Source organism: Lonchura striata, chromosome 24 (assembly GCF_050655825.1).
Source record: "Lonchura striata isolate lonStrDom1 chromosome 24, ASM5065582v1, whole genome shotgun sequence".
NCBI lineage: Eukaryota > Metazoa > Chordata > Aves > Passeriformes > Estrildidae > Lonchura > Lonchura striata.
Window position 1 is genome coordinate 1,318,646 of NC_140726.1, and position 23,076 is coordinate 1,341,721.

Below are 23,076 nucleotides of genomic sequence, written 5' to 3' on the forward strand. Positions count from 1 at the left end.
CCATCCTCCTTCGGCGCGGCCACTTCTCACAAGGCGCCCGGGACAAAGCCTCGTGTGCCCGGCCCTGGCTGGGAGCAGCGCGTACATACACATACACAATGGTGAGACTTCAGCCCGCTGCAAACCCAGCTGTGCCCATGCCCTGCCTCACAGGGCTCCTCGGGGAGCTCTCTCCGCGAGGGGCACGGGGCTGAGGGGCTTACTGCTGTCAAAGCTGCTCTGCCTTTGGTCTTCACATTCTGTGGGTTTGGTGTCAGGCTGTTTGCTGCTCTTGGAGCCTAAGAGCTGATTCTTGCCAAGGATCTATAATTCTATTCTGATCGAATAGAAGAATCTGAGCTTCATGTGCAGGGATTTCCACCTCTGTAGTGGAAAAAAAAATCAGAATACGCAAGCTAAATTACATGTTGTCATTCTCCACACAGCCTTAATCAGAGATCTCTCAATACTTTCCTGATACGACAGAAAGGTCTGAGCTTTATTTGCAGGGAGTTCTGATTTCACAGATGAAAATTATCATGTGTATGTTATGCTGGGTATTGTGCAAAAATATACAAATAAGGTCTTTGAAGAGAATTCATAAACGCCAGCCCCTGATGTGCCCCTGGACTGCAGCTCTAATTAACACCAAATGCAGCCACGCTCAGTTTGATGTGGGAGAGCAGACTGGGGTAGGCAGCAGGCTGAAGTCTCACCAACTAATTTCACAGAAGTTATTAAAAATATTGGATCAGCACAGCAAAGCAGCCTGTAAAAACTCTATTATTGTAATAGGATAATGAAGTGAAACTGGCTGCTTTCATGCAGCATTTACAGACTGATGGTTCTTTCCTTGTGACACAGAGGTGTGAAACAGCAGCTGGGCTCATCCCTCCTTTGAGCACAAAGCTTCAGGCCCGGGCATTTACTGCCATGGATGTGGAGGAAACATTGCTGGGCAACTCCAGCCTCACATTAAATATTTACATCAACAGAAGTTATGTCAGATTTCCCCCATAATTAATGTCCTGTTTGGGCTGGAGTGTACTTGTTGGGCATGAGTATGAGAAATCTGTCTTTGTCTTTCCTAAGGGAAGGTCTTGGCACAGGGAAATCCCTCTCCTTTGCCATAGCACTCTGTTAGAAATTTGCAGCTATTTGGACATTCATCCTCAGGACTAAAACACAATTTTTAGATATATAAAGCAGGAAGGCACCAGTGTGCACAGGACGTGGGCTCTGGCATACAGGGATTCTGGACAGGAATGATCTCAGGTGCTCGGCTCTGGAAGGATTTGTTATCCTCTAGTTTAGAGCATCTAATAAGTGCTTAAGCTAGGAGCTCCTTCTTCCAGTGAGGATAAAAAACCTGATTCAAAATCCAGTTCAAAGCAGGTTCTAAACCTGCTGGCTGTAATTAAGCAGAAGGAATTCACACGCAGAGGCAGGACCAGCTCAAACAGAGATCCAGCCAAGAGAGCTCTGAGCCCGTAAAGCCATCACCGATTCTAGTCCATGTACAGGCTGCACTCTCTATAGATAGAGGAACATAGGGTTAATTCCACTTTGGCATGTTTGAGCTAGATCCCATTCAGGCTGGTGGAACAGAAATCCTGGGGAAATACCAGATCCCTGGAAATCAGCAGTTGAATTCGCCCTGATTGCAATGTGAGCCGGGTTTCCTGGGGAGCTCTGAGTCCGGAACGTCAATGCAGGGAAGATTTTCTGCTGCCCCTGCTGACTCCCAGCTCGCATCCATGTGATCCTGCCTGGTAAACTTTCTGATTTAAGCCTGAAATACTTGAATTCAATCTGCCTTGTCCTCCTGGGAAAAGCAGAGAGTATCATTAAGGCTGTCAAATTCCTTGTTTGCTTTGTCCCAGTGTGCCCCAGAAACTTGGGCTGGGAGGGCAGATCTCCCTGTTCCCATCCTTGGCACCTCCAATGTGACAAAGTCAGGATGATTTTGAGGGGTACAAATTACCAGTCTCTGTGTTATTACTCTTTCTCTGTGTGAGGAATGTAAATTATTTAGATCCTATGAAAATGCTCTAAAAGGTGCCTGGGAAGTGCCCCAGCAGTGTGAGGCTGTCTGGCACTCTGGGGTGAGATCCCCTTGCTCTAAGATCTCTGGATTCCGTGGGAATGCCCGGAGTAGGAGGCAAAATCAGTCTAGAGATAAATATTAGCAAATACTAGAAAAAATTAATATCTGAAGATAAATATTAGTGAATACTAGAAAGGATTAATGCCAGCAAGTACCCTGAAGGGAAGGATGAAAGGAAGCAGAGAAGAGCTGAGCTGGGATGCTGCTGATCACCTCCCATCTCAGGAGGACTCATTTAACACACTTGGCAGCCCAGAATCAGATGCTTCTTAAATTGTTGGTTATTTTCAATCATCTTTTTTTCCCCCCAAGGTTCCTGCTGGCCAAATTTTGCTATGAGGGACATCTTTGCACTCTGATAACCTTCAGATTCTGCCTTTAGATGCTTTTGTGCAATCTCATCTTCTGATTTTCCTATTACTGGCAGGCAGGCAGGACATGGTATTCAAATAAAATACTTGATATTTCCACTGATGCTGCACAGCCAGAATTAATCTCGCTAGTGCTGCAGTGGAAAACAACGGAGATAAGCAACAAACCACCCGCTCTTGTGACTAAATTGAGCAACTCTGCTGGAATCCAGAGCGGGAGCAGCTCTGGGGGGCTGGAAGTGGCCCTTTTCCCGAGCCAATCAAGCTTTGTCCTGGAGCTCAGCAACAAAAGGTTGTGTGCAGGAAGGAAGTGCTGTGCTTGTGCAGCCCGGCCTTCCCAAGGCTTTATCAGGTCTGCAGGAGCTCCAGATATCTCTCAGGACCACCATGCAAAAGTGCAGGAAGTGCCTCGGCCTGACCTTTATCCACAATCAGAAGATCCCCTGGCAGAGCTTGTTTTTGCAGCCTCCACCTCAGGAATGCTGTGGAGCACTGGCTCTCCCTGGGGTTTGGGGCTAGGTGGGAAACAGGAGCAGGCTGGGCACACACTGACATTCCTGGGGGGCCCTGGGGCACCCCAAGAGCCACCTCAACACTCCAGCTGCTGGGCTCTGGCTGCCCTCCCACTTCCTCTGTCTCTCCACGGACAAAAGCCAGAGCCTGGGTTTTAATCCCTTCAACAACCAAATCCAGTCTGACCATCTCTGACAACAATTTTCTGGAATGAGTGGTCAATACTACAGGGATCAGGATGGGTTGCCACTACCTGGGAGTCACTTTCTTTCCCTCTTTAGCTAAATTTAATCACAAGTACATGCAAGTGTGAGAGGGGAGGGAGACAGTGGGACAATTTGATGCCTTAGAGAAGAAAACCACCATTTATTTTGTCGCCTTTTTTTACATCATCTTCTTCATACAACTGTTTCATTGTAACATTAATACATATTTTAAAAAAACCAATTCACCAAGATAGCTTGCAAAATTATATATATTTTAATATCCAAAAAGTACATTGCATATATATAGTAGCAAAAGCCCCATTTCCACGGGTAGTTCCTTCATACTTAATTGTTGCGATTATGGCAGAAATGTTGCTTAAGAACACCCTGAAAGCACTAAGACCTAACTGTATTAGCTTGATCTTCTCTTCCCACTTTGTTAAATAATGGCATCAGTGCTTGTGTTTAACGTTCTGAGCAGACTCCAATGCTCTGGTTTCAGACTCCCCTCCTGCAATGGGATGCACATGGACCAAATCTTGCCCCCACAGAGTCCCAGGGGTTGGTCTAGACTAGATAGTTGTGATCCTGTTAATTGGCTGCCACTTAGTACAAGTCAGCTAATGGGTTGTACATGGAAATTTCACGCCCCAGACATCTGTTCCAAACCCCAAACGCTTGTGGTTTACCCTCTGTTTATGGCACCAAACCGCCGCTTGTGCAGCGTCACATTCACATCTGCAAAGCTGGGGATGGCTCAGAGTTCTGGAAGGGGTCGGATTTCCACAGAACCCCCCAGCAGAAGCCATCAGAAATAGGAGTATTTCATCTTTTTATCTATGAAGTGGTTAGGATCTTCCCAAAGTTCAGGATTTGGGTTAAAAGTGATCACAGAATATTGCAATGGTTGCCTTGAGATGTTAGGCCTGTTTTCAATCAGCCTCAATGCAAACATGGGAGTAAGTGGAGTTAATTTGCAGACAGCTACAAGAGACTAATGCAGAAAATCCTCTCCTCTAGACAAACCCAGGGCAATCTGGAGGGTTTCTGGCCACTTTGGGGGTCAGTCATGGATCCAATTGCAGGACTAAGCCTATCTCCAACAGATACATTACTCACGTCTTATTTTTTTTTTTTTTTTTTAGCAAAAAGTACAAAGCTACAGCCCAAATGTACAGATTGAAAAGATGTACAAATTACATTAAAAAAATAAACAAAAAACAACCGAGCTGATAGTAAAAAACAAACCTGCATTTGTGACCGAGGTCAACTCGTTTTATTTACTCTTTCTTTTAAAACTGTGAGATATAGGGAAAAATAACTCTGCATAATTTATACAGTAATCTGCCTTCTGGTTTGTTGACCCTTGGTTTGACGGGCTGACAAACGCACAGCGTTCGCGAATCGGTGCTTCCAGAGCCCCGCGGCTCGGCAGAGCCAGGGACCTGCTGTCGTTTATTCACTTCACTTCTGCTTCCCAGGAATGTCTGTGCTTGGCTTTGCCTTACGCTTTGTTCTGGTTTCTGCTGCTTGCTGAGCTCACACACAGTCAAACGAAGTTGCACTCTAGAAAAGTTCCTTCAATGCCCTTTACTTCTTAAAATATACATGTACATATATATATATGAATATATATATATTTAATTTCCAGTTGGGTGAAAATCCTCCTCTGCCTTAGAGCTAAGATTCCAGTTGTGGTCCCCTGCAGCCCAGCATCCTCCACTGAATGGTCAAATGGCCAGTGAGAAAAACCCCATTGTGGTCATCTTTTCCTATGACCCACTGTTGGATCTATGCCTTGTCAAAAGCCTTTGAATCCTTAAGAATTGCTCTCATCCAAAAGCTAATAATCATTCCAGGGAACAGTGAACCATCTTCATTGTCACTTCCCACAGAGGACCCAACCCCAAGGAAAATGCAGAGTACTGGCCCACAGGAGCTTCCATCTCTCAGTTCAAGACACAAGAGGCAAAGTTACAAAAGTAAAAGGTTTGGTCCAGGAATAACAAAAATCCAGTTTTAATTCTTCCCCAGAAAGGCCACAACTATCCATCAAGGGTCCCCCCAAAAACCATACAAATCCCAGGAGTAAAGAAAAAGTCCAAACAGACTGCTCAAGGCCACTTGGCAGATCAAAGCATTTAGTAATAGCTGCCCAAGTGTGGTGTGACGTGGGCGTTGGGGTGGCGGGGCACGTTGGGGTTGGGGTAAATGCTTCCTGCAGGGGAGGTCCAATAGGGGGAGGCCGCTCCAAAGAAACTGGATGATGTGACAGGCATGGAGGAGGGGTGTGGGGGCACAAAGTTCACCTTCTGCTGGTGGGCGTGGTAGGACGGCATGTAGGACAGATCCGACGGGTACTTGTACATGGAGGACTCGGTGGGGTGGGGCTGCAGGGCCTGGGCGATGCCGTGAAAGTCAAATTTGTAGGCATACCTCTTGCCGTGCACTTTGGTCATAATGTTCTTGTCGTAGTAGTATCGCAGCGCCCGGCTCAGCTTGTCGTAATTCATGTTGGGCTTGCTCTTCCTCTCGCCCCAGCGCCGCGCCACCTCGTCGGGGTCCGTCATCTTGAACTCGCCGTTGGTGCCCTCCCAGGTGATGCAGGTGGCGTTGGAGCTGTCCGACAGCAGCTCCAGCAGGAACTGCCACAGCTGGATCTGCCCGCTCCCTGCAGACACAGCAGGGGAAGGAAATGACTCGGGCCTTCCTGCTCGGGGCACACACAAAGGCAGGAAACAGAAGGGCTATCTCGATCTCGACTGGGAACTGCTCCTTCAGGCCTTGGAAAGGCGGCCCGAGGAGTGGATAAACTGTTCCCAGCAAACAAGTTACTCAGCCCTTTGTTCTGGGCCTGGGTCTGAGGTCACATCACATTTCATAATGGTCGCCTTTGGCCTTAAAATCCTCAGGCTGGTCATAAACAGGGCTTTCTATGAGGACACTGCTCTGCAGAGTTTTCACTGACTGGTTAGCACAGTGTACTTCACCCCCCCACTGCTCTCTGCCATGGAGATTGTTTTGGATACCTCCAGCTCTCCTTCCAGTGGGTGATCGGAGTTACATGGGATGATTTGCTCCCCAGATGACTCCTGGTTTGACTCAGTGTAGTTGTACAAGCCATTAAGGGTAAGTTAAGAGTCTTAGGAGGATGTTTCCTTACAGGCATCCCATGTGTACAAGTTTGGTTAGTTTGAGCGGGATTTACTCCAGGCTAATTACTTACTCCCTAAAATCAGGGATTATTTACTGCAGATGATGTGCTAGGGACAGTTACACTGTGACTTTCAGAGATGTTTTCTGCCTTTGTTCTTGTAACCCACAGCAGGCAGTGAAAAATTAATCTGTACTGCAAATCTGAGAGACCAGCACTTAAGCTCCCTATAAAACTCTTCTCAGGAATTGCTGGGTTTGGGTCAGAACATCCAGGATGGGATTTTGTCCCAACAGAGATGCTGTTGCACCACTTTCCTCCCTTTTCTGTAAAGATTTTGGCAAAAGCCCTTGTGAGGTCACAGCTGCCAAGTTCAGTGGCTCTCACAGGATGTAAAATGAACTCACCTGGATTGGCCAGACGGCTGCTGGTAGGCCCCAGGATTTGGTAGGGATCTAAAAAATAAAGTAAAAAAGAAAAATCATCCAACAAAATTTAAAGGATGTTTAATCAAAAAGAAACTCCAGGTCATTATGTTTGTCCTAGAAACCAAATTTTCGGTTTCTTTCTTTACTCCTTCTATCCCTTCTCCCAGGGCCTGGAAGTGCTCCTTTCTTTCTTAGCAAACAACCACCAGGTATTTTTGGAATCAAAAATGGCACAGCCACAGTTTCTGGCAATGCTCTCAGACCTGCCTGTTTTTGCAGTTTGGGATCTCCTTGGACAATACCCTGCACTATGTGGCAACCAGAACACATCAAACGTGGAAAAAAAAACTGTGGGATAGAAGAACAGCCACAAAGCAGAAGCAAATGTACTTCTCCTAGCAAAAAATAGCTAAATAAAAAGGAGAGCAGATGACATTTTCAGATTCTTGTTAGCAGCTGAGCTTGCTGCCCTGGGAGAGCAGGAAATATTCACCCAAATCTCTCTTTGTGAGGGAAACACAGCATTAGAGAGATGAGAGTAACAGGAGTTTGTCGCTGGCTCCATCAAGGCTGAGTGGTTCTTGAAAATCCCACAAAGCATTTATTAGGAATGAATTCCTTCCCTTTCTGTGGGGCCTCCTCAGCCCTAATCTCTACACTTCTGCTCTGCCTCTCTCTGGTTGTGGTGATTTGGATCTGCAGCATTTGCTGGTGGATTGAACCGGTTCCAAGAGAGCCAAGCCCCGGAGCAGAGGCAGGGGATGGGAAGCAGCTGTGCCAGGCAGGGGAGGTGGGGAGGCAGCAGGGAACACCCTGAGCTGCCCAGCAGGGCTGCCTTCCTCCCCTGCCCCGCTCTGGGCTGGGGAAGCCCTGCTGCCATGGGACAAGCTGGGATGCTCCAAGGGGATCAGCCCATGGGGACACGGCAGATCCTGGCCCAGGGGCATGTGGGAATCCAGGGCTTCCCTCTGGCTGTCCTGGCAGGTCTGGGACCCCCCTGGACAGAGCCCCCAGAGACACTGGCTGTGATCTCTGGCCATGGAAAAGAGTTTTCAATCTTACTGGATCAATTACCAGCTCTGAGTGTTTGATATCAGTAATAATTAAGTGTGGCACGGGTGCAAAAGTAAAATTTTAGGATTCTAGATGAGGGGTCCAAAGGGGACAAGATGGAGGAAATTGGGTGTGCCTTGTCCTTTTTCTCCTTCTTCATGCCCTCCATGTCTCACTGTGGTGTTGGCATTTTTCTGTTGGTTCAGGCTGGGGACACACTGTCTAACGTAGGTGACAGATCCTGGCACGTTCTTGTAAATGCAGCCCAGGGAGTTTCTGGTATTTAATGTTTGTCACATCCCACTGAGGGCAGAGCCCCACACGCTGCCCTGCAGGACAGAGCTGGGCAGGGCAGCAGAACATGTGAGAGATAAACAGAATAAACAACCTGGAAACCAGCACAGACCAATTATGGCTTCTGCTTTGGCAGCGGGGCAGAAAGACAGAGACTTTTTGCAATTTTGGAATCACCAATAGCTCAGATTCCGACAGAGGCAGAGCAGCCACAGAGCCCCTTGGGAAGAGCTGCTGGCACAGCCCAGCCCCTGTCCTGAGCCTCCCCTGCCTGGGGCTGCTCCTCTCATGAATTCCCCCAGGCCCAGGGTCACAGACCCCACCCTCACCTGGCTGGGGCCGCTGCTGTTCCGTTGTCTTATTCACATTTTGTGTCCCTGTGACAGGAGGGCCTGGAAAGAGAGAAGGGGTTTGTAGGAACAGAGAACAGGTACAAAGTACAAAACACATCCCACAGGACTCACAGCAACTGCAAGGGAAAGGTTTGCTCGGACTAAGAGCTGATAGTTTGGGGCTTGCACTATAAAATTAAGAGATGTCCCTAGAAATCTAAAATTTCAGTGTAAAATGAAAATACACCAATAAGGAAAGCATTACATAGATATTTATAATTTTCCAAATAGTCAGTGAGACAAGGAAAATATTATGTGGATATTTCATTAATTTTCTGTCTTTTACTGTGACTGAACTTCCATTCTAGTTTGCATCCAGGTTGTGAACAAAAAATTGGATTATTAAATGTACAAATGCCCATCTCCTTCCATATTAGAGCTTTTCCCACATGTTTTCCAAATGCAAATTATTTTTTAGGCAAAAAAAAAATGGGGTTTATCAAACATTTATTTGAAAATATCATGATGATTTGTATAAATCCCTTCAACAGGAAGATCTGCTGCTCCTCCTTGTGTAATTTCTCACAAAAAAAAACTGTGACTCAAAGAATAATTCTCACATTTGGGGTGAGCACAGCTCAGAAAGCTGCAGAACAAAGGGAGGGAGCTCTGCCAGGTGCTGCCACGGGGATTTACAGCAGGAGTACCTTGCTGAGGGTCAGACGTGCCCACCCTGCCCAGGGAGAAGCCCCAGCAGTGGGACAGGGAACAGTGTCTCAGAGCCAGCAGCCTGGGCCAGCTGAAACACGGATTTTAGGGACAGAGAATTGGTCTGAGATATCCAGAAATCAAAACTCAAAAATCAAATCAAATCAAACCAAAACCACTACATCCCCCTACTGGGAATCCAAGGCACCCTAAACCCAGTAAGAACAGGAACTGGGTGTGAGCAGGGCTGGAGCAGAGGGGCCCCTCTGCCTGCTGGACTTTGCCTTTCTGAAGGTTGGCAGAAGCTCTCAGATGTCTGGATCTGTCCCTAAAACCATCACAGCATGGGACAGGCCTGTGATTAACAGTGTGTCTGTGCAGAGGATTTGCTCCAGGCCCTTAACCAAACCTTACAAGTATTACTCTGTCCATAACATCATTCTACTTCTTATCTGTCCCCAGTTCTACCTCTTATCTGTTCCCAAATCTTCTGCCCCTCTGACACAGGCCAGCTGTGCCCAAGTCTCATTTTAATCTTCCATTGCACAATTTGTGATTCCCATTGGGACAACTTACTTTTGGAGAGGCCAGAATTCCCATTAGTGCCCCATCCTGCTCTCCTGACTGCATCATAGGAGGGATCTAATGACAAAAGACAACAGGCACACAGGGCTTGAAAAGAACTTTTCCTAGAAAAAGACTTGTAAGACTCTGGCTTTACTTTGTGGTCCCAGCTGGCTTGGCTTCTGTAGGGCTGTGTTTTTTTCCTCTCCCACTCTCCAGTGTTCCCCTCACCTCTCACAGAAGTGTAAATAGGGGTGTAAATGTAGCAATGGGGATCTTTGGGCAGTTCTCAAGCCTGACATGTTCTGACCACGAAGTGCTGTCCTTGCACGCAGTGGAATTCAGTGTGACCCATCCCAGCCAAAAGGAGACCCCTTTCTCTTATCCCAAGACCACAGGCAGAGGAAGAGGTGATGAACCCTGTTACTATTTCACAGAAATTAAATTTGGATTTTAAACCTGGGGAGGCTGAGGATTTGAGGTGATGATAAGGAGGCTGTTTCAAGGAGATGAAAAAGGGGGACAAGCATCCTCCAGGGATGTCCCAAGTGCCCCTCTGCCTAGCACCTCCTGCCTGTGGGGTTGTGCAGCTCCCTGAGGATCCATCCCAGGCACCAGCACATTCCTCCAGCGCTGGGAAAGCCGCAGAGGCTTTGAAATTACAGCCTTGCAGTTATTGGCATGGAAAGGAAAACACAGAGGGACGGGAGAGGGGAGGGTGGGGGTGCCAGAGGAGGAGGGAAGAGAGAGGAATGGGGGAAAACAGAGATCATGTAATCTGCCTGGTTTTATTTTTATTTTACTTGTTTGTTTTTCTCCCTTTTTGCAGAAACCACAAACCCCACTGCAAATAGATCAGACTGGAAAACAAACCACTGTGGTTTCAGCTGGGACAAAGAGTGGGATGGGACAGCTGGAGAAGAGGGAGGTGACAACTTCGTCTACACTGTTCCAGCAGAGAGACCTGCCCCAAAACAGATTCCTGCCCAATTAGGGATCCTGTTCCCATTAGGGGATTCCTGTTCCCAATAGGGATTCCTGCCCCATTAGGGATCCCTGTTCCCATTAGGGATCCCTGTTCCCACTAGGGATCCTGTTCCCATTAGGGATCCCTGTCCTCCTCAGGAATTCCTGCCCCATTAGAGATCCCTGTTATGATTAGGGATCCCTGTTCCTATCAGGAATTCCTGCCCCATAAAGGATCCCTGTATCCATTAGAGATTCCTGTCCCATTTGGGGTCCTTGTCCCATTGAGGATCCCTGTCTCCATTACAGATCCCTGCTCCCATTAAGGATCCATCAGGAATTCCTGCCCCATTAGGGATCCTGTTCCCATCAGGAATTCCTGCCCCATTAGGGATCCTGTTCCCATCAGGAGTCCCTGTCCCATTCAGGATCCTGTTCCCATTAGGGATCCTGTTCCCATCAGGAGTCCCTGTCCCATTCAGGATCCTGTTCCCATTAGGGATCCTGTTCCCATCAGGAATCCCTGTCCCGTTCAGGATCTCTGTCCCTGCTCCCATGGCAGCAGCAGCAGCAGGACTGTCCCGTGCCTTGGTGCTGCTGGGACCTGTCCCCAGCCCCAGTGTCCAGCAGCTGTCCCTGCTCCAAACCAGGGGCTGTTTGCAGGGGCATTTTCCTGGCTGCAATCCCAATGGATCCCACTGGATCTCCCAGTGGCCAGAACCAGGGGAGCAGGGATGGGCTCTGAGGCAGCCCTGCCTTGTCCCGTGTCCTCCCTGCAGCCAGGCTCTGACTTCCACTGCTCCCCTGGGATTTCCCTCTGAGTTACTGCAGCCACAGCTGTCAGAGCCATGTTTGGGGAAACGCTTTGAAAAACCCAAGTTCTGCACTGAGAAAAGCAAAACCTTCAGCAACGTCCACCAACTGAGATGTTAATGTACATTTTGGGTTGTTCAATCCATAAACAGCTCTGTATGTAACATTAATGGAAATGCCATATGATGATTCTGTTAAAGGAAGGCAGCAATTTTTTTCCAACAGAATAATCCTTTACAAAATAGGGAAAAATTTCCTTCCCAAAAAATAGTGGAACTCATTGAAAAAATTGAGTTTTCTCTGGTTTTTTTTGGGGGCCAGATCATTGACTCAAGGGAATCAACTGCTACAAAGGGGTTGCTTGATCCAGAGTCATCAGCTTATTTTGGGTAAATAAATAGGCCATGATTTGGAGAGATGATCTTCCTCATCCTCCTCCTCCTCAGGTTTAATCCAGACTGACTGAGTCCCTCTGCCTCAGTTTTTCCTCTATAAATATGGATTATGGAGCAAAGTGTGAGAATATATAGGGGCAGCCTTGTGTTGTAGGATGAGATTCAGCCCTGAGTGTGACTTGGCCATAATAAGAAGGGATAAATATGATAATCAGCCCTGCTATTGAAACACCATGTGCACCCAGCTACTGCAAATTCCCAACTCTTTCTCTCCTCAAAAAAAAAAAAAAAAACAACAACAAAACCAAACAAAAAAAACCACACACACACACACAAAAAAAAAAAAAAACCAAACAAAAAACCAAAAAAAAGCACTAAATGCAGGAAGCTATTTTTATTTCACAAAAATCTTAGCAACGTGAAAGAACCACACCAGCCCTCCTGGCTTCCAGGCCCAGGCTTGAAAGTGTTTAAAGCAAAATGGAAAAGGCAGAGCCAGGGAACCCCTCCAGACTTTTGCAGGTTCCTACAAAAACAAGATCATTCCCAGGACCTGACGCCCAGTGGCTCAAAGAGATCCTACAGAACTGCAGCCAGATGGTGACAGGAATAGTCTTATCTGTCATTTAAACCATTTGGATTTTACACCAAAACTTGCCATAGGATGGAAATTCAATTAAAAGACTTGGACTGGGCTTCTCTCCTGGTGTAAATCAGCAAATGGCTACAGTGAAGTGGGGCAATTTTATCCCAGAAAGGATCAGGTCCCCATGTCTGGTTTAGACTTAAAAGGCCCCATGGAACAAGAGCCCTATGACAAATGTGTGTTCAATACAAAATGGAATTAAAGAGCAGAAAATAAATCATAGATGCTTTCAAGAACTGTCATTCTGCAGCTGTCTGGTTTATGTCCAGAAATTCCCCAGCATGAATGCTCAGTCTATTAGGAGGAAGGTAAAGGATATTAATAATGCTTTGCACTTTCACAGCACCTTTCAAGCGAGGATCTCACAACTTTGCAAACATTCACACTCACAGCGCGCCTGGGAAGAAGGTTAAATATAATTTTATTTATTTGCAGGCATAAATGCACTTTCTGCAGGCTTTAGCTGCCTTTTCCAGATGCACTGCCTTCCCCAGGAATCAGCCTGTGGGGACAGGCTGCAGCACTGCTCTCTGTGCCCTTTTAGCCCTTTTAGTCCACTCTCTTACCCCAAACCTGCCTCAGCTTCTCCCTTGCCACTCTGTGCTCAGCTCTCCAGACAGCCCCTGTCTCCCCTGGAGCTGTGTCCCCTCCCACCCCTCCGGGGCATATTTAGTCTGAACAGACTGATAGATATAGCTGGGGGCAGATGGACAGACACACAGACTCCCTTCCCAGGAAACCAGCCTGAAAACCCCCAGGTGGATTCCCATACCACCATCCCAAATCCTTGTCAGTCCTGTCAGCCTGAGTGCAGCCCAGTGAGCAAGGCTTTAGGGAGTCTGTGTTTGAGATATGATGTATTAGGGAGCAAACCCTCTCTGATAAACTTCAAAAAAACCCAAAAAAACCAACCCTGGTGTTTTATAAATCTGAGAGTTTGGGACAGAGGGGAGGCGAGGGGGGGTTTCACTGAACAATGGGCTCACAGTGCCTGTGCTTCCTGAGCTGCTGGGAAGTGCTGACAGCCCCTTCATCCTGCTCCCTCCGAGGAGCTTTCTCACTCAGGCCAAGTCAGGCACCAATTTGTGCCACCAGCCTGATGAGGCTCTCCAGGAGAACAACGAGCTTGGGGCCTGGAATATCCACATTTTTAGGCCTTTATTTTTCTAGGATGGATACAGTGGGGCTGGGTCATTTATGGTCTAAATGCTTCATGGGCACTATAGACGAATCTTATTTGGAAAGCCACCCATGCTAGCACTACAGGCCAGGCTGGGAAGGAATGGAGAGCCCAGGAGTCTCTGGAGCTGGCACCTCCAAGGAAATTCAGCAGCTGGAAGGTGGGAAGGGGCTTGTCCTAAGCCATGGAGACAGAGCCAGGAAGGGAGACAGGGGGAAGGCAGACCCAGGTGTCCTGGGGGATCCAGACTTGTGATGTGGCCAGGTGGTCCCTTGGGGTCTATTTTGTGGCAACCACTTTACAGGGAGAGAGGGACAAGAGGGTCAGGTACCTGGAAAATCTTGTGGATCTCATGGCCCACTTCAGATTTGCAGCCTTCTCCTTCCCCTTCTCCTGATCTGCTTCACTGAAATCTCTAAGGCCAAGTCCTGCCTGGAAATACCTGTGCTGCCAGTCCAGGTGAGGCAGGTCATCCCAGAACAGTTCCTCCTGCATGCCAGCTTTGGGCCATGGATTCTGACATGTTTTCATGCTGGTGCAAAACAGACTAGGTTTTGCAAGGAGTCCTCCTCCTGCTTCAGGAGGCAGAAAGGTCCCTGGCATGGGGGCTGGAATTTAAATTAGCTTCCCTAAATGAGGAAAGCAGACCCAGGTGTCCTGGGGGTGCAGACCTGTCAGTAATCCAAGTGGTCCCTTGGGGTCTATTTTGTGGCAGGCACTTTATGGGGAGAGAGGGAGAGGAGGGCACAGAGCCCCAGGGCCTCTCCTGCCCAGGTGAGGCTGTGAGAGGTGGCACTGCCAGGTGCCTTGGAAAGGTCCCAACACGGGGACAAACCCAGACCCTGTCCTCTGCCAGCCCAGCCCGTCACCAGGCCGGCCCAGGTGCGTGCCCAGCCTCACACTGCCCCTTCCCCTCCTGGGGATGCCAGCGAGGAGCTGGGCTGGGGTTCACAGCCAGCAGGAGAGCAGAAACCCAGGCTGCAGCCTTCTGCAGGGACCAGGGGGCCAAAACCACCCCCAGCTGCTCCCAGAAACATCCAGGGGGCTGGCTTACATGGTGGCACACACACTGAAGCTGTGGAGCCCACACGGTCCCCCCTGGATCCAGGGACACGTCCTGAGTGCCCCACACACCCACAGGATATTTCTGAGTGCCCCACACACCAAAGACATTTCTGAGTGCCCCACACACACACCCACAGGACATTTCTGAGTGCCCCACACACCCACAGGACATTTCTGAGTGCCCCACACATCCAGGACATTTCTGACTGCCCCACACACCCACAGGACATTTCTGAGTGCCCCACACATCCAGGACATTTCTGATTGCCCCACAAAACCATAGGACATTTCTGAGTGCCCCACACACAAAAGACATTTCTGAGTGCCCCACACACACTGAGGACATTTCTGAGTGCCCCTCACACACCCCCAGGACATTTCTGAGTACCCCATACACACACCCATAGGACATTTCTGAGTGCCCCACACACCAAAGACATTTCTGAGTGCCCCACACACACACCCACAGGACATTTCTGAGTGCCCCACACACCCACAGGACATTTCTGACTGACCCACAGGACATTTCTGAGTTCCCTACACACACTGAGGACATTTCTGAGTGCCCCTCACACAGTGCTGACCCCAGGGTCAGCAGAGGAGCCCCAGCACAAAGCTGGGAAGGCTCTGGGCTCTCACCTGTCTGTGGGTGTGGGCAGGGATGGTGGGACTGGACTGGAGCAGGGCAGGATCTGAAGGCTCCTGTGGCCTTTTCCAATGGCTCTGCTGACTTCCCATCCCATTTACCCAGGTGCACAGCACATTGTGTCTTTCCCCTTCAAGACACAATGTGCTGTTCCTTGAGCTGAGGAACCACCACTCCCAGGGTCAGAAGTGCAAATCAGAAATTCTGAGTCTCTTCACTAAGAGGAAGCAACTCACTGAGCGCAGAATGATTTCAAAATTACTAGTATTTTACATTATCAGGCAATTTGATTATTTCACAATTGAAAAATATTATCAAGCCATCTCTTGCATCCGAGTGCTCTGTTGGACATGATGATCTCAGAGGCCTTTCCAGATGGAATGATTATGTGATTCTCTATCTCTGCATTGCTGTTAACCTGTTTCACAGATCCCAAATCCAGGAATAACACTGGGTTTTGACCTGAAGTCAACTCAAACCAAGTGAGAAAGGACTGATTACTGGATTTAGGTGAGAAATCTGCTGCAGAGATGGATGCGAAGGAAAGATTTAGCTTGGGGAGTGTCTGAAAGTAGCTGATAGCCTGGTTATGAATTACTGCCTTTATAGAAATACAGACCAGAGGAATCAAACCTGTCTGATTGAACTGCTCTAAAACAGTGATGGATTGAAGCCCTGTGGCTGAAGCCCACTTATTTCCATAATGAGACAGGATCTGGATGGTGTAGGAATAGAACTGGAATTCAGTATTGCTGTCCCTGGCAGTGTCCAAAGCCAGGCTGGACAGGGCTTGGAGCAATGTGGGACAGTGGAAGGGGTGGGACAGTGGAAGGGGTGGCACTGGATGAGCTTTAAGGTCCTTCCAAGCCAACCCATCCTGGGGCTGTGATTTCCAGAGGGGATTTCCTGAGGCAGGGCATGCTCAGGACAGGTGTCCCTGTGCCCTGTCCCTGAGCAGGGGTGCAGGGAAGGAGCTCCCACAGGGCAGAGCCCAGCTCTGCTCCCCACTCAGCCCTGGAGTCACTCCCTGCTGCCCCAGCCAGAGGCGACAGCCCCCAGTGGTGCCTGTGGCTGGAAAACATCCCTGAGCCAGCAGCGCTGGCACTTCCTGAGCCACGTCTGCCTCAGCCCAGCTAGCCTCACAAAGACACATTATGAAGAAAAGGAGGAAGTAATGAGGAGATTTTTTTTTTCCTTGTTGTTGCTTTTTTAATATCAGCAGCAGAAATCCCAATGCACAGTGCACAGAGGCTGAAGAATGTGTCCCGAGAAGCCTTTCCAGAGCCAGCCTGGAAAAGCAGATGCTCTCCAGCCAGAGATGTTCCTGAGCCACGCAGGGCTGCAGGCACAGCCAAGGCACAGCTGCACATCCTCTGCACACCTACAGACCCACCCAAACACACCCAGGAACAGGCAGGAATGTGCCCACAGCAATGTGTGGATGTTGCCCCCAGCACAGGGTGTAAAACCAAACCATTTACAGGCTGGAGGTTGCTCTTGTTGAAAAACACACAAATGCAGAAGTAAAAAACCCCCAAACCTCATATCCATGGAGAAAAAGGCCACGCACACATGAGAGAAAAGGGAAGACCCACATGCACAGCCATGGCAATTTTACAGCTTTTAAGTCATCAGCAGGAAACAAATTAACTCTTGTTTTAGGAAGCAGCCCAAGCACTTCCAAGGCTTTGGGAGGGAGAGCCTGGCACCCCAGCAAATGTGTGAGCCCCCCCTCCCCAGCACAAAAACACTCCTTGCACTGCACTGCACTCCCGGCAAAATAATAATGGCTCTTTTGCTGGGGGAAAGGAAGGATAATGGTTACTTAGAAAGTGCTCCAGACAAGCTGTCAGGTTGAATTCAGAGAACTGGAGTCTACTCTGGGACAGCGCTGGCTCGGGGTGATCCCTTGTGAGTTGGGTTTCCTGCCTGCTACAGCTTAAAGACAACGATTCTTTGTTTCCAGTTTTTCTGGTGAAAAAACACACGCCTGCCTCCGAAGAGGGTCAGGGAGAAAGCAGACAAAACACTAACTCTGGAATTTCAAAGGAAAACAATTAAAAAAAAAAAAAAGGTATAAAAAGCAAAATCCAAGCACGCTGGCTACTGCCTCCCCTGAACTCATAAATCCTTGCTTGGCCACACAGCAAAAATGAAAGGAGACCTAAAAAAGCCTCCCCTTTTTCTGCTGCCGAGCTAAAAATGGGATATTTCATCACCAGGCACACAAATATCATAGAGAAATGTTTTAGCAAGTACAGACAATTAGGAGAGCACAAAGCTGCAGCTGCTTTTCCTCTGCCACAACTGAAGCGGGGAGTTTAAAACCTTTGCTGTGAAATGGGGCTGCACTGACACACTCAGAGGAGAGTTTATTGAACATGGTCAATATTTTTCACTACAACCTTTTAGATCTGAAAAATGACCTTTTCAGGAGAAGGGCTTTATGCAGGAATTTGAGAGGTTTTCCTGTGGGAACTGTGCTTATGCAACCTCATTCCCTGCGATCTCTGCCCCTATTTCCCCAGTTCCCCAAAATCTGAACCTGTTACCCAAACTGTCACTCAATTTGACAAGTGGGAGAGAAGAGTTTTGAGGAGCTCCTACCAGTTTAAAGGGAACAGAGGTTGCAGCTCTGATGGTGAGAAAAGCAGCTGCACAGACTCATATTTTTGAGGTACAAGGGAATTGGAGTGAGAGAGATTTTAATTGATGCTCCAACACCAGAAAACTCTTTCATAGGGCTTCACAACTGACATTGGTACAAAGCCCCAGGAAATCACACTGGATTTTGGAGTTCACTGATTTATTTATCTTCCTAAATTTGCAAACAGCCCCACCAAACACACAAACACACACCTTGCACCCAAACATCCTCATTGTTCACATGACTTCTATGACATGAACATAAATATGGGATAGCCACAGAATAAACCATTAAAATTCCCCCCTCCATCCCTGTTCATGCATTCACATAGAGATTTCTTCCCTGTTTGAAAGGTACCACATCCCTTTTTCCTGTACTCTGCTTGAGTTTTGGTTGGATTTCTGCGACTTTGGGTTGGTTTGTCACTGTTCTCAGCCAAATCTGAAAGGCTCAAGAAGGATCAAATCCCTCTCTGCAACTCCCTGCCAGGAGCCAGGTGGGGGCTGGGATTTCTCCTAGGAACAACTGCAGGATGAGAGGAAACCTCACATTGGAATTTCCTCATGGGAAGGGTTGTTAAACACTGGAAGGGGCTGCCCAGGGAGGTTTGGAGTCTCCATCCCTGGAGGTGTCCGAGGAACAATTGGAGGTGGCACTCAGTGCTCTGGGCTGGATGACAAGGTGGGGATGGGGCACAGGTTGCACTTGATGGTCTGGAAGGGCTTTTCCAATTTAAATTATTCTGGGATTCTGGGATTCTGTGACCTTGGGCTGAGCCTGGCATGTGCAGAGGACAGACCTGTGTGAATGCAGCTTTTGAACCAAGATCCTGAACGACCTGGAGACAAACAGCCCCAGGAACCCCTCTGGTTAATTGTCACCTGTGATGCTGAGCCTCCCCTCACACCCTCTGCCACCTCCCTGCACAAGCACCACTTCCCTGGGATCAGCACGTGTTGGAGCTGGGGGTGCTCAGCCTGGAGAGAAAGAGACTCAGGGGTGACTTTATCACTCTGTACAGCTCCTGAAAGGTGGCTGTGCTCAGGTGGAGTTGTTCTCTTTCCCCAGGCAGCACTGACAGAACAAGAGGACACAGTCTCAAGCTGCACCAAGGGAAATTTAGGTTGGATATTAGGAAGAAGTTTTTTACATCAAGAGTGATAAAGTTCTGGAATGGCTGCCCAGAGACGTGGTGGAGTCACCATCCCTGGGTGTGTTTAAAACAAGCCTGGAGGTGGCACTGGGTGCCAGGGTTTGGTTGAGGTGTTGGGGCTGGGTTGGACTCAATGATCTTGAAGGTCTCTTCCAACCCAGTGATTCTGAGAATTGAATTCTGTGATTTGGAAAGTACCACACATCCCAGCCCAGGCATTCCCACAGGCTGCATGGACCCAGGGACCTTCACACATCCACACACCAGGGTTCTGCCTCCTTGGGAGCCCCCAGCTCTGCCCTGGCCTCAGCTCCTGCACAGCATTCTGCTTGAGTATTAAACACAGGAATTACACAGACCCCGACACACTAAAAACTTTAAAACTGTGCTGGAGCGAGGCCAGAGAGCTCAGAGCCCTTTGGGGACGTGGCCCTTTGGCCTCCCAATGTTGCTGTATGTGAATATTCTTTCCATTTCCCTATAGGAAACCTGCTCAAATGACACTGTTCTGCAGGAGAGCAGTTTAAGGTCTCCCTGAACTGGGGCAGATCTGTGGGCTCAGATTCCTGTCCCTGTCTCCAGTACCCACAGCAGATCACTCATTTCTCCAAGCAGTCCCAGACCCAGACTATCTCTGCAGTGGGAAGGGGACACAGCTCTTTCCATTCAGCCATGACAGCAGCCTCATTTCATTTCCAAGAAAATTGCTCTCCAGCCAAAGAACACTGGTGATTTTCATCAGAGCCATTTAGTCCTCAGAGGCAGCTGAAGACAATTTGTCCCAGTGACGCTCGGTCCCATGCTCTGGAGAGTTTTTGAGGCTGGCAAGGGGAGAAGCTGAGGCAGCAGGAGTCCTTGGAACGGGACAAGGCTCTACCTGTCTGCTGTGAGAGCCCTCAGCTGCCCCGGGCCCCAGCTCTGGGACTTCAGGATTTGCCGTAAAGATTCCCAAGGTTCCTGCTGCAGAGATCTGCACTTGAGCTGCCCCGAAGCAGAACTGCAGCTCCTGTTTGCAGGGAGCCAGAGGGCAGAAAAAGGAAGGGAAAAAGGGAGTCAGGTCTGCAGCTGCAGCCAGGGCACCAAACCCAGCCCAGGGACAGCACTGGGACACGGGCCAGGCTCCCTGTGCTCCTGGGGACATCATCCTGGGGGAGGGAGCAGAGCCTGTGTTGCATCTGGAACATCTGCAGCTGCCTGTGCTGCAGCTGCACTTCTTTTTTTTTTTTTTTTTTTTTTTTGACGTGTGGGTTCTTTTTTCCAGCCGTGGATGGAATTTGTTGTGTAAAGCACAGTATAAATGTATGCAAAGCACTCCTGTCTCTCCCTGCAATCTGTGCAAGCAGGTTATTTGCACTGGTTATGTAGAAGAACTACAGGAAGAGTGAAGAAAATAGTATTTTTTTTCCTATCTTTGGCATGTTTGGTACTATTCCATCACCTGCTTTTGAATCCTCAAGGGAAGGTGGTTAGAAAAACTTGTCTGTTTTTACCACAGGCATAGAGAGGAGAAATATTTACAGGATTGGTAGATTCCAGATGCACTGGCATGAAGAAAACTGTTTAATCTTTTGAGAAGCTAAAAAATCGTAAAACAAAAAGTAATATTTTTTAATCTGAAATTCCTTTTCCAAAAGAATATAATCTTTTGGAGTGAGAATATAATCTTGAAGTGAGCCCATTAAAAAGGAAACAAGGAAAATCCTGTTTCCTAAGAAAAACAGACTGAAGAATTCCAAGTCTAGTTTTATGAGCATCATGAGTTTCTGCTGTGCTATTGGATGAGCCACTTCATTCTGCTCCCCCAGTCCCTTTTCTGCCTGCCTGTTGTGTTCTCCTGTCCCTTTTCCTGACCGTATCTCAGAAACCTCAGTCAGCTGCAGTGGGTTGTGGTGGGGCAGTTTATGCTACACCAACATCCAGTGTGGAAGGAATGAGGGAATTTATGCCTTATAGGGAGAAATGGGGGAGGAATAGATGGGATTTCAACATTTCTACGTAGTTCTTGATTTTTATTTGCCTCTCTCCTGGGTGTGCTTGGTCCTTTATTGACACATGATGAAAGTTCCATGTGAAGCTGAGGGCTCCACGCTGACAGCAGTGAACGCAGAGCTCTGTCAGCTGCACTACAGAGACACCCTCGAGGCCACTAAAAATGCAGGGGGAGGTACACTTTCCCCTCAAATTTCTTTCAGCCTGAATGACTCAGGGCCCAAGTCACAAAGTGTTTAAAAATTCAGAGGAGTGCAGTTCTAAACAGAGATTTTCTCTTGAAGAAAAAAAAAATAAAGAAAAAAAAAAACTGATTTTTCTTGGCTTTATTTTTAGCAACTGCCTGGCCTGAGACAGAATGAGCAGAAGTTTGGGTGTAAGGGGAAATTGTGAAGGAGCACATGTCCCTACTTTATTCACACAGTGCAAGCCCAGCTCAGATGAACTTTAAACAGATTGTTAATGTCTGAGCAGCAGTCAGAGCAAAGCCTGAGTGGCTCTGTCCCTGTAATGCTCCTGTTTTATCAACTGGTGCTGCCTCAGAGGAGGGAACAGTGTGCCAGGGAGCTCCAGTGGGCATTTACTTGCTGGACAAAAGGAAGCAGCCCTGATCTCATGTCCAGCTCCGAGGCAGATGTTGGGGATGAAATGCAAGGAGAAAGGAGGGGTTTGAGGACAGCACAGAAAGGAGGCAGCCAGACCCTCCCTGCAGAGCTGTTAAGCGTGGGGTCTGTTTGCTGCAGCCCCTCAGTGCAATGGGAGGTTTTGTCTTTCCAGCTGCTCCAATAAAAGACCTTCTGCCTGTTCCCACTGCTCTTTTGAATCCCAGCTTGTGGCTCGTGCATGCAGCCACGCTCTCCTGAAGAGCAGAGAAGCCTTTGTGACAGTCAGGGAACTGGCACAGGCGTGGGCTGGCTCCAGGGTGGGTGGGCAGGAGCTTCACCCCTCCCTAGGAACTTCTCCAAGGAGGAGCTGAACAGAGCCCAGGGAACAGCCCCAATGTTCTTGCAGCAGCACAAAGGGAAAGGAAAGCCCCATTTAAGGCTCCTGTCCCTACACAGGAGTTACAGAGCACAGAACAGACTTTTGCTCTTTATCACCCTACTTGGGAGTGATAAATTCACCCAAATGTTCACTATATCAATTCGACTTCTCTATGTTGGTAAGGGCTGTGCTTCATCCTGTCCCTGCCCATGGCCATGGACTGGAACAGATGATCTTAAAGGTCCCTTCCAGTCCCAGCCATTCTGGGATTCTGTGATCACACCAACGCTCACAACTTTATCCTGACTGAGAGTCCAGTTTGTCAATAAAAATAAGAACAAGGAGCAGGGCAGGAGCTGCAGAGAAAAATCTGAAATACCTGACTGAAGAACCCACAAACAACTGCAAAGCCTGACGGAGCTTCAAGAGGGTTATTAACTTTTAAACTCCAAGGTTTCTAAGCTATAATTACATGGTCAGAATTTCTACTAGAGAAAAACAAATGGGTTATTTGAAAGAAAATCAAACTATTCCAAAATAAAAGTGTCAAAAAGATACATGTGATCTTGCTTTCTAGTTGAAATGAGCTACAGATCCATGGATAGGTTTGGAATACCTGAGTGGCCTTTACAGTAGTGAAATTTATTGTGAGAAGATTTGATACTTCCAGCTGTGAACTCAGAGAGAAAGTCTCAGACCTTGCTGTCTGTGTGAGATTCCAAACTGTTCACATCAGGAACAGAAAATGTGCCACCAGTTCACCAGCTCAGCAAAACACAAATGTGACAGTGACACGTTTGATGCCACGGCTCTGGCTGGAGAACCAGAGATGGCATTTCCAGCCTGGGTGGGGCTGCACAGTGAGAATTAATCCTTTTTAACT

General features: G+C 48.2%; 1 protein-coding gene across 7 annotated transcripts in view; it reads right to left on the reverse strand.

The window, feature by feature from the left end:
• Positions 1-3,307: 3,307 nt before the first annotated feature.
• FLI1 (Fli-1 proto-oncogene, ETS transcription factor) overlaps positions 3,308-23,076 on the reverse strand; it is an 88,975-nt gene continuing 69,206 nt past the window's right edge. For 4 of the 7 annotated variants that reach the window (XM_085560094.1, XM_077787968.2, XM_085560092.1 and 1 more), the window contains 4 exons: positions 9,722-9,787; positions 8,435-8,497; positions 6,738-6,785; positions 5,174-5,847 (listed from right to left, as the gene is read on the reverse strand). In XM_085560094.1, coding sequence (XP_085416220.1) covers positions 5,318-5,847; positions 6,738-6,785; positions 8,435-8,497; positions 9,722-9,787 — 707 coding nt within the window. In that variant the 3' untranslated portion in view covers positions 5,174-5,317. Of the gene's footprint in view, positions 5,848-6,737; positions 6,786-8,434; positions 8,498-9,721; positions 9,788-23,076 lie in introns of all 7 variants that reach the window. The other 3 variants (XM_085560090.1, XM_085560093.1, XM_085560091.1) reach the window with 1 other exon arrangement.